The 11,524-nt window shown below is 40.7% G+C and overlaps 1 protein-coding gene across 1 annotated transcript in view; it reads left to right on the forward strand.

Annotated features, from left to right (window-relative positions):
- Positions 1-11,508, forward strand: part of LOC137271654 (uncharacterized) — a 29,291-nt gene extending 17,783 nt beyond the window's left edge. The window contains exons 3-11 of the mRNA XM_067804085.1: positions 1,200-1,465; positions 2,812-2,939; positions 6,220-6,300; positions 6,753-6,786; positions 7,412-7,482; positions 8,042-8,127; positions 8,754-8,856; positions 9,825-9,900; positions 10,360-11,508. Coding sequence (XP_067660186.1) covers positions 1,200-1,465; positions 2,812-2,939; positions 6,220-6,300; positions 6,753-6,786; positions 7,412-7,482; positions 8,042-8,127; positions 8,754-8,856; positions 9,825-9,900; positions 10,360-10,511 — 997 coding nt within the window. The 3' untranslated portion in view covers positions 10,512-11,508. The remainder of the gene's footprint in view (positions 1-1,199; positions 1,466-2,811; positions 2,940-6,219; positions 6,301-6,752; positions 6,787-7,411; positions 7,483-8,041; positions 8,128-8,753; positions 8,857-9,824; positions 9,901-10,359) is intronic.
- Positions 11,509-11,524: the final 16 nt, after the last annotated feature.

Genomic DNA, 11,524 nt, shown 5'->3' on the forward strand with positions numbered 1-11,524 from the left:
TTAACATCTGGATGTAGGTCTCAGAATTATGCCATTTTGGTGAAATACATCGAGCTGACAATATGCTGACGAACCCAGAACCATAATCGGGGCGAATTACAACGCCTCATGCACACGAGCCATCGGTAGCCAGTGATGGTACACAATTTAAACACATTTATTCAAGCATGATCCTTCCCATTTGAAACATTCCCTGGATGCGTTGACGTAAAACGTTTTCTTCTGACATTCGTAAGCAATGCTTCATATGGTATGTCGTCTTGATATGTATCAATATTTCATGGCAACATATATGCCAAAGCAAGCTGAATTCGACGTTCTGGTGATTGCATTGCTATCGATGTATCAGTACGCGCGCGATCGGAGAGCAGTTTCATCGGTAGGGCGGATGCCCAGTTCCGGTCGTGAGACGTTTTGTTGAGAGTTGAAATCCGGAACTTAAGTTATGTAAAGAGCAAAAACATCAATATTAGTTACCAAAGATTGTTAATACCACTACATATGCAAAATCAATTGCCGGTATAACAAAATTAGCGAGCGAAATTCAGTACGCTCAGTCGTCTGCTAGTGACAGGTTATGTATAAAACAGGAAGCCACGTGATCAAAACACTCTCTCGCTGTGCGGAGGGGAAAATATGGCTCATCGTCGAAAACACATAACAAAAGAGCCGGATGTGGCAAGTTTCTACACTATTTTGGTAGGAAACACGTGATATCTTTGTGTGATTTAGATGAATCTAACTTTATCGCTCAATGTTAGCCAAAACAAAAACTTTAAATGATGTTAAAGATACAAATTACGTTTATGTCTTACATCGTCGAAAACCCCTAACACCGGGATGTGAGGCAGCGCACGTTCAGCCAATAACCAGTCTGTGTATTGATTATGTGAGGACTTGGTGTCCAGATGTCGTCGTACCCCAATTGATTATGATGCTGATGATGTTGAACACTGGACTATCTGGAATATTACTGAATGCGGCGTGAAAAATAACCATACCATACCATACCATACCATACCATACCATACCATACCTCTTGTCGCGGGTGCTTTTATGTGTCATTGGTTCTGGTTGCCATCTGGTTCTCCTACCATTCCAAACATCGGTGCCATTTAATTGTGTCGTTGTGTCTATTCCATGTGTCTAAATGATCACGTAAATTTACCAATGAAGCATGCTATTTCCCTCTTGTCCAGCCAAAGATCACCGAGACCACGTCACGCCAAACCAAATAGCCAAGCTCCACTTCCGCCAATCGGGTCAAAGTTCAGCGAGACGGTTACAAAATATGGCGAAAGTGTTTCGAGACTCGGCGAGATTGATGACCGAGGGGACGAGGAATCCAAATCCCGCCAAGAAATGAGAACTGGCCGGGTGAGGCCATGGATGAAACCCGCAGCTCAAACTTTCAACCTTCCCCGACTACAAGCCGAGGCCGCCATGGGAATGACGTCATCGCTAGGTAAGACTTGTCAGAGATAATTTACACACTAAGTTGGAAAATCAGAGGTATATAAACGAAATTATAATAGCATACGCGTTCGGTTTTAAATCAAATCTAGAGCTATTATAATTTCTTTATATACCTATGATTTTCCAACACAGTGTGTTTATCTCCATTCTACCATAACCGCGTCTTTCAGACTTTAAACAAGTACATAATGTGTTTGAAAATCAGAATGACTTTGATTAACCAATCGCAATCGAGTATTTACTGAAGTCATGGTAGAATAAGCTATATAATCTTATCAACACATCCAGGTTTTTGTGAACAATCTCGCTGGTTTTATGCACAGTGTTTGTTGATTTCTATGCTGATATACGAGGCTCTAACAAGAGATTAATATGCCTATAAAACGTGTTGAAGATAATAAAAAAAAACATACCCGTGTTTATAAACTGATCTAGAGATATTATCTTGAATCTGTCTGTGCAGCTTTTTCCGTGGTGTCTGTGTGCAACACTTAGTATGTTGTGTGTAGTATGTATTATCTGTATGGCTCTATTGTCTTTGTGTGGAATGTATTGTCTGTGCACAGAATGTATTGTGTGCTCACTCTCTGTTGTCTGTGTGCAACTCTTATTGTCTTTGAGCAGTTTGCAATATCTCTGTGCAGGCTTTATTTTCTTTGCTTAACCTTTATTCTCTATGCGCAACCTTTATTTTCTTTGCCCAACCTTTATGCTCTATGTGCAACCTTTATTTTCTTTGCTCAACCTTTATTCTCTATGTGCCGCCTTTATTTTATTTGCTCAACCTTTATTCTCTATGTGCAGGCTTTATTGTCTTTGCTTAACCTTTATTTTCTATGTACAACCTTTATTTTCTTTGCTCAATCTTTATTCTCTATGTGCAGCCTCATTTTCTTTGCTCAATCTTTATTCTCTATGTGCGGCCTTCATTTTCTTTTTTCAAACTTTAATCCGTTTGTGCAACCTTTTTCTTTGAAGAGCAGAGTTTGTCTGTGTTACCTGCACTGTTTTGTAGAGGATGTCTTGTGTGTATGTGTTACCCGTATTTTCTTCACATACCTTATATTGTCTATGTGCAGCCTCTATTCGCTTTGTAGAGCCTGTTTCTCGAGTGTTAGCCGTATTGTCTTTGTGCAGCCCTCTAGTGCCTTTGAGCCGTCTTTATTGTCTGTGTTGCCTTTGTCATCCTTGTGTAGCCTCTGCTCTCTCTCTCTCTCTCTCTCTCTCTCTCTCCGTGTGTGTGTGTGTGTGTGTGTGTGTGTGTGTTTGTGTGTGTGTGTGTTATCTGTATGTAGTCTGTGCTATCTGTGCGCAACCGCTGTTGTTTATGTGCAGCTGTTCAGGCAAGGGAGGACATCAGCAGGGTGGTGTCTGAGATTGAGAAAATGCGCTGGAATCAGGAACAGCATGAAGAGAGGGTCCAAACCTACGGCCACGACAACTTCATGAACCCAAGGATAGTCGTAAGTTGGACACCATTACTAAACAATTTTACATCCTCACATGATGGCAGTGTCTTGAGATTGGGCTCTCAGATCAGTGTTTCACGTGTTGCCAAGTTCAGTCAACTGCATGTCTGTCACCCTCATTCGCCATGGAGTAGGGTTGCCATAAGGCAAACCTCACCTTTCACACGTTTCACACGTTTCATGACGTTAATCTGCCCCTTCAAGTCAACTGCCGGCCGTCTGTCCGTCCATTGCTGTTGTTTACATTTTAGACATCTCAGAACGCCTAATGTTTAATGCGCTGACCTCTGTTGACTAGAATGCTCATAGTGCTAGCAATCAAGGGCAGTACATTATTATCCGGGATAAACCAAGCTGCATGTGAGGCGCTAGGAGGTTGATAGTCACATGACTTATCCCACAGGGCACCCATTTCCTACTGAGTGAAAAGAGGCAGTGTTAAGCAAACTCACTTGCCTAAAGTGAGACCACATGTTTCACGTTGTGGGTCAGGACTGAAGTCTCTCGGGAGTCAAGCTGCCAAACGCGGTCACCCATCCAAGAACTCTATGTGCCCAGTGTTGCTTAAGTTTACCTGATTTGAAACTTGAACCCTGTGTGCATGACCACACGCCACTACTTCCGTGGATGGTGCCGCTATAAAGTAGATCTGTTCACAGAGTTCCGACTCAAACGTATGTCACTCGATATAGACTATTGTGGCTAACGCGAAGATGTGAGAGGTTGTGTCACCTAATTTCAGACCAGGCCCCGATTTCTCGAAACAAACTTAAGTCTGAGATTTTTCTCGAACTTGAGAAAGCAAATCGGCACAAAACGTAAACTATAGGAAACAATTTGAGTTTCGTGGATAGATTACTTAAGTTGTTTGGGTGTTTTTATTTCAAAAATGCAATTAAAAATTCAGCTGTTTCAAATGGTGAAACTCAGTTTGAGATTTCATTGTTTCGAGCAATCGGGACCTGAGCTGTGTGTAAACTACCGCATGCCACCACTGACGTGAATGGTGCCGTTATAAAGTATTCACAGAGTTCCGACTCAAACGCATGTCACTGGATATATTCTGTCGCTATTGTGGCAAACTTCGGCCTGTGAGAGGTTGTACTTGCAATTACTGACATCTCAGATAGTATAGAAAGTATGAAATTATATCTACGAACCAGAGTTTAACTACTCTCCCCAAGTCTGGAGGAGAATTTTCACTTTTCACCAGAAACGCAAATCCCCTCTATAGTTTATGAAGACTGTTGGACACTAAGTTAAAATCTAGAGGTGAATTTACCTATGTAAATCATTTTATTATATGACAAACAATCAAATGGCATTGTCATTTTGAAAGAAAAATAATGTGTATTTTTTGTTACGTCTTATTTAAACACCCTGAATGAGATTCGAACCTGGTGGACGGCATTGTTGGTTTGGTTATTGAAGGGTCATATGATTTTTGTGACATCTTCTCCAAGTTTGGTAATTTCGGCAGAGCCTATGACTGGCGGGGCGATGAGGTAGCCTAGTGGTTAAAGCGTTCGCTCGTCACATCGAAGACCCTAGTTCGACACCCTGTATGGGTGTGAAGCCCGTTTCTGGTGTCCACCGCCATGATATAGCTGGAATGTGGCTAAAACTAAACTCACTCACTCACTATGACCAAACATATTTTCTAATTACAAAGTTAACAAAATTAATCAGTGGAAGGTTTGGGCCTCTTGAAGAGAGGTGGCTTTGACAGAAATGTGATTTCCGTTTTGAAAATTTTGATTGATTTTCTTTTTTTTTTCAACCGATTATTCGTGTTGGGACCGTTTAAAAAACAACTCTGACGCTTGATCTTTGCATTGAGTTTTGTTAGAAAGACAGCTAGTGAACGTTTAATTGTCCGGTTTTCGTGCAAAATGACGGTTCCTTTCTGCGTAATCTTAATGATTAGTGCTTGTCGGAACGATCAGTCACTTGAATATTTGACAGTGTGAGATGAGCAAGATGATAGCTGCCATAGAAACAACTGTATTAGGAAGGGGGCTGAAGAGGAGATGTCGACTAGACACGAACTGGAGAGACTGATTGTGTTAAATATTCAAGACCATCACACATTGGCTGTTCGAGAAGTATCGTGGATTAATGATTATTGAGATGTGATCAACGTAATGAAACAAGTATGTCAGTGAACGTTTATGGTTAGATCTCCATTTACAAATATAGATGTCTGTTCCCTTTGCTTTCATGAGGAGGGTAGCGTGAAGGGTTTTCTAAACGATGGCAGGCGACTGTGTGAGTGAGTGGGTTAGGTCTAACGTGGCTTTGAATAGTATAACATAAACCCGAAGTTTCAGTTTCCCATTTTATGGAATTCACATGCACGTGTATGGTGCTAAGAAATCTGGAAGTTTAATTTGGAAGAGCTGGGATTCTAGGCCACAAATGTAAGTCTCTGGCATGTCAGCATTAATCCAGCACCCTCAACTTTCGCTTTATGTACAGCATTACTCCAGCACCTTCAACTTTCGCCTTATATAAAGCATTATTCCAGCACCTTCAACTTTTGCTTTATATAAAGCATTATTCCAGCACCTTCAACTTTCGCTTTATATAAAACATTATTCCAGCACCTTCAACTTTCGCTTTATATAAAGCATTATTCCAGCACCTTCAACTTTTGCTTTATATAAAGCATTATTCCAGCACCTTCAACTTTCGCTTTATATAAAGCATTATTCCAGCACCTTCAAGTCTGGTGTCCACTTTTCCCTTTTTGGACACAATCGAGGATGCTGTTTCAAAGACTGTGTTAAAGTGCACCAAGAATCGTTTAAATGGTGTTTGGTCTGTTTACAGTTGACATGTGGAAGGCATCTCTAAGATTGATGCATCGATGACAAGAACTACTTGATGCAATTTCCTACTTATATGTGTGCATAATACCTCCATGGTTTCTATCTATGTGACAATCTATATGTTTGTGTCGGTCACGAGTGCCTCCTGTGCAGCAGGCAACGTTCGTTTGATGACAAACAGCGTCGTCGATATTTGATAGTGATTCATATGAATATTCGTCACTATTCGTCACCAATTTTCGGTACTCACATGGGTAAAGTGCGTGAAATCTATTTCTGGTGCTTGAATGTCGAATTCAGTGTGTATCGTGAAATTTACTTGACCGAAATCGATGCTCTCACTTCAACTTTATGTTTGCTACTATTCGACAGCGATGGCCATCCTGCATGTTGGAATAATATTTTAAAAAACTCAGTGGTTCCTGTTTTCTTCTTTCGCACAGCTGGTGTCGTCTCGTATGCCGCGATGTCATTCAATGAAGAAGGCTATCAAGAAGGATAAAAATGTCATATTTATTGTTTACGTGAGTATAACAGCAAATGACCACGACTACAAATATATATCGTAAACCCCTTCAAAGAACTCCCTGTTCATTTAAATTGAGAAATTCAACGATAAGTGCGCTCATGCGTGCATGCGTGCGTGCGTGCGTGTGATAAATCAGTTTTTGAGAATTTGTTGTAGAGGAAGGCGGCGGTTGGGTGGTCTTATGGTTAACATGTCCCACATCACACCAATAACCCGAGTTCTACTCCCATATTTGGTTCAGTCTGTGAAACACAATCCTGACATTTCTCCTGCTTATATTGCAAGGGATTTCCTAAAACTGGATTTTAACCACGATAACACCCTCTGTAATCGGTTAGTTAGTTAGTTGGTTGGTTGGTTGGTTGATTTAACGCCAGAACCGATTTATACTGTACGGAATCGTACCAGAAAGCATTGTTTTAATTATGTCTGTATGTTTATTTACAGGACTTCGAGACATGGTCATTTGAAGATATTTTAAGTAAGTAAGATGTATTCAAGTATTCAAGATGTATACTTTTGTTAAATCTGAGTGGTTTGAATATTTACAAAGACGTGTACATTTAGGCGTGAGGTTAACTACACGTATTATTATAATTATATCTATATTTTTAGTGAAGGGATCAGATGCAAAGTGGTAAAGTATAACAAAGTATACCCTCGAAAATTAGTTTTGCCTAAAATCTGAAGAAGGCTGACACACTGTGCACTTTTCTGTTGTCTAGCAATGCATATGGGTAGAGAGTGAGTGTGTTTTGTTTTACACCGCACTCAGCAATATCCCAACCATATGGCGGCAGTCCGTAAATAATCGAATCTGGACCAGACAATCCAGTGATCAACAGCATGAGTATCGATCTGCACATTTGGGAACCGATGACATGTATCAACCAAGTCAGCCACCCTGACCACGTTATCCCGCATAGTCGCCTTTTATGGAAAGCATGGGTTTGCTGAAGCAGAGGGCCTATTCTAATCCGGACCTTCACGGGTCTGCACATGAGTAGGGAATATATACTCGTGAAAAGAAGGTATAAAAATGTAACAATGAAGTCTTACCACCAACTTGATACATCAGAATATATGTTCAATATAATATGTTTTAGATGCAGTAAAAAGTCGACTTGACAATTACCACAAGGGGTGTAAGATGCACTCGTGTTTACTGCTATGTGGGGTAAGCTGAACTCCTGAACTATATTCTGCTAAAACGAATATAAGTAATGGCGGGCAGCAAGGGTAGTCTAATGGTTAAAGTATTCGCTGGCCACGCAATGGACCCGGTTTGGTTCAGCTGTATGGCAATCTGTGATAAACTTGTTTTTGGTGCCTAAATGAGGCGTAAATTTTACTATGAATAATATTTTTTGTTATTTGTGAGTTCCTTTATTTTGCTATCATTTGTATAAGTTCACTAAGAGCGAAACAATGATGCAGAATTGACGTGGTAACGGGATTTGTAACAGTTGTTTTTTAAATTTGTATATTCATATAGTTAGTTAGATGGTTTATTTGTGTGATTCCCGATTAGACGGAGTTGACTGATGTAAATAATACTTTTATTGATGGGTTCTGTTAGGGTTAACGTTATGTTCTGATAGGGTTATATTGTGGTATGGTAGTGTTAACATGTTCTGATAGGGTTAACGTGTCGTTTGGTAGGACTGACGGTTTTTTTTCTAAATATGTTAACGCCGTGTTCTGGAAGTGTCAACGTTAACTGTGATCTGTTACAGGGTGGAACCGGGTTCTGTTATCTGCTGAAGAACTACGTCATGACACCTCAGAAACTGCAGCGTGCTGACTATGCGCCGGTCATTGAGTAAGTGGCCTGCCACTTTGTTCTAAACATTTACATACACAGCATATGACGACATCGTTACAAAAATGAGTTTTGCTTGTTTCTTGTTCAAGGTCGCACTCGGCAATAGCTTAGCTCATGCAACGGCCTGTATATTGTCCTGTCTGAACAAGATGTCCAGTGATTGATAGTATGAGCGAACACAACGCTACGCACAATGAACCACTTCAACGAGCTAACCATCCGTTCAAGTGGCTAAGATAATGTGTGAGTGCGTGAATGTAGTTTTACGCCACCTTTAGGAATATTCAAGCAAAATCGGAGAAGGGGAAACAAGAAGTGAACTTCACACATTGTACCCAAGTGGGGCATCGGACCCAGGTCTTCTACGTGACGAGCTAACACTTAACCACGTGGCTACCCAACCGCCACGGCTATGATACATGAGGCGCATAAAGTCTGTGTACATGGAATAGTGTCAGAAAATAACCGACCCATTTAGCCACGTGGTGATGCTTGATTATATCATACAAAAGCTGATGCCCATCACCCCGCGGTGCTGGGTGTCATGATATTTTAACATGAATTGCCTGATGTGATTATAATACAACAGCCAGAGTATATGAATGTCCTGATACTTTATACAGGTTCTGGTCCAAGCTCGGGAACATGATTAGCAAACTGAGACCCGAGGAAGCTGCCATTAATGTAATGGGATGTTTCTTAGACGGAGACAAGCAGGGGAGAGAGGTAACTGCTGTTAACGATATTTGTTTGTCAGACACGCCGCACACATGTTGCAGCCGTATGCCTACGATGGTATAACGGAGCCTGGGTCAAATAAACCAGTGATTGATAGTAGGACCAATCAACAAAGTCACCAAGATCTCACCACCTTAATCCAATTAGTCGTCTGTTACGTTGATGCTGATTTTGTAACACGTTCTCTGATTGGACCTTTTCCTCAGCTGCGACAGTCCTTTCCCTAGGTCAATTCATTTCGTGCTAATGTCGGTCTTAATGGGCAAGGGTGAAAAAAATATTTAATATGGACTAGTGGACACACTTGCTTCTGGAAGGTAATTAGAATAAAACAGTACCCTGGGTTCTGCAAATGAGTAATTGATCACCTTTAACGTAACAAGGAACATTTTTGTGGAAAAGATTTTTGATCAAGAAATGAATGAGTGGGGTGGGTTTAACGCCTCTTTAAGCAATGTTGCAGTTTAATCATGTCGTCAGACTAAGTAAACTTTGGCTCAGTATTATTCGTTACCCAACTATACTGAGTCAAACAAACTCTAGTAGAAGGGGTTTTGTCAGTTCACCTTCTGAACTGACCACTCAGGCCATAGTTTACCAGATCGCGAAAGCTAGCATTCGCGCATTCTGTTTGAACCTTTACCTCTATAACGATTGTACTCGATTGATTCCGAATGCTGTCTTCCCATTGTTCACAACAGTGAGTAACAGTCGCTGAAAATAGCGATTTGTCAGTATTCCAGGATGTCATTTGGCGGAAATATAAGGTAATAGTGACAAGACATCAGAAACCCCTAAACGTGTATACTGCAGTTCAAATATATGATTTGTATCCGGATTTTGTTGAGAGATCAGTGTCAGGGAAGAGAAAGTTTTGAAAAAGTCCCGTTCTTGAATAAGTAGCGATCATACATAATGGAAACACTGTTTTATCTCTACGTGTTCTCCGCATCCAGGTGTTGGCAGTTATAAGAAAAGCTGTGCACCCAAACATAGTGCGAGTGGACTCCCCGTCAGAACATATGGCAGAAGGTAAGTTTGGTCTGAATATTTTTGTTTTGCTTTCAATCAATCAGCTTGTATTAAAAAATACAATAATAAAAGACAATGCTGAATGTATCATAATCAGTTTCGGCTCTGCTTTTCTGATAAAATCTGATAAACGACACGTCATTTTGTTTTGAAGACGATGATGAACGTCACAGAGTTGCTGAGAGAGACCTGCCCAGTCCAGGTTACAATTGGTCTTCAGCTACTTATGTTTGAGAGCCGACAGTTTGGGTGGTTAGGGTCTGTCACTTTGTCAACACATGTACGGCCTTATACTAAAACTGTATTCCAGTCCAAGTGCAAACATACGGTTCTCTCAAAGACCTCACATAGCTTGTCATTCTAGGACGAAGACTTGGCGTGTCTGGGAATATTCATTGATGTGACGTTAATGCTTGCAATTTAGGTAATACTTATACACCTGGTGGTGATCTGTTCCAGGTCGTCGGGCCCTGAACCAGTATTTCGTATATCGGCGTTTTCTCTTGTGGAGAAGTTCCAATGATGAGGTCGTCGTTAAACTAGGTCAGGGGGATCTAGACAGGCAACGCACGTGGTCAGAACTAGCAGAAGATGCGGACTCTGACAGTTGACGTGGCGTGTCTCGCCGTCACAGAATCTACTACCAGAACTACTTTCACGAAATGTTATAGAGGGGCCTTAACGAAATAATGACGAAACAGTGGACCCCTGTTAATCCGGACCGAAATCTCCCTTGTAAATATCGTATGATTTTACTTCTGGATGAACGAATACTGGGCACATAATGTCCTGCTAATTATGTAAAGACGTTCACAACCGTAATTGTCTAAAATGTCCACATATTACAGGGTCCAGACTGTCAAGGTTGCACTGTATATAATGTTTTCATGTAATGATCTCATTAGCGTGTTGCAGTGGATTTACACACACTTTTCAGAGATATTTGCGTAGAGAACTTTCATTAGAGTACTGAAATAATCTCATTTAGAAGTTCAACTGAAATCTTTGCTATTGTTGCCAGTACCCGGTAGCCTAGCTGATGGAATTTATTACGATATGAACTTTTCTATAGGCGAAACCTCTATGCAGAACCTCTAACACATCCGGGTTCGATTCCCCATTTACAATGTGTGGAGCCCATTTCTGGTTTCCCCCGAAATGATATGGCTGGAAAATTGCTAAAAGCGATGTAAGCCAAACTCACTCACTCTAACCAGAACAACGGCTATAATATGTCACTCATATGAGCAAAGAAGGGAAATAACCCTAGCTTGGTTCTGTAATGTGCCATTACATTGATACTAACAGTCTTTGATATTAACCTGTATGTCAATGTCGTGTAGTGGTGTGTATGTGCAAACATTCACTTTTGTGGTATGTGGAGTAAACCATTCGGCGATAAATCATTACTGGTCTGTTCGACACACACGGATGTCTTCTTAATGTCATGAATTAAGGGGATGTACATATACCAGATTTTATATATTTATCTATATTTGTGTGCTATTATTGCATGTATATTACACCTCTACGTGACTTGACGAGCAATACTCGTTGTGCTTAACTGCCTGAACACATCTAATATTGCAATAAATATTTTCAACATGATATGATGCATATATTA

Source organism: Haliotis asinina, chromosome 2 (genome assembly GCF_037392515.1).
Source record: "Haliotis asinina isolate JCU_RB_2024 chromosome 2, JCU_Hal_asi_v2, whole genome shotgun sequence".
Lineage (NCBI taxonomy): Eukaryota > Metazoa > Mollusca > Gastropoda > Lepetellida > Haliotidae > Haliotis > Haliotis asinina.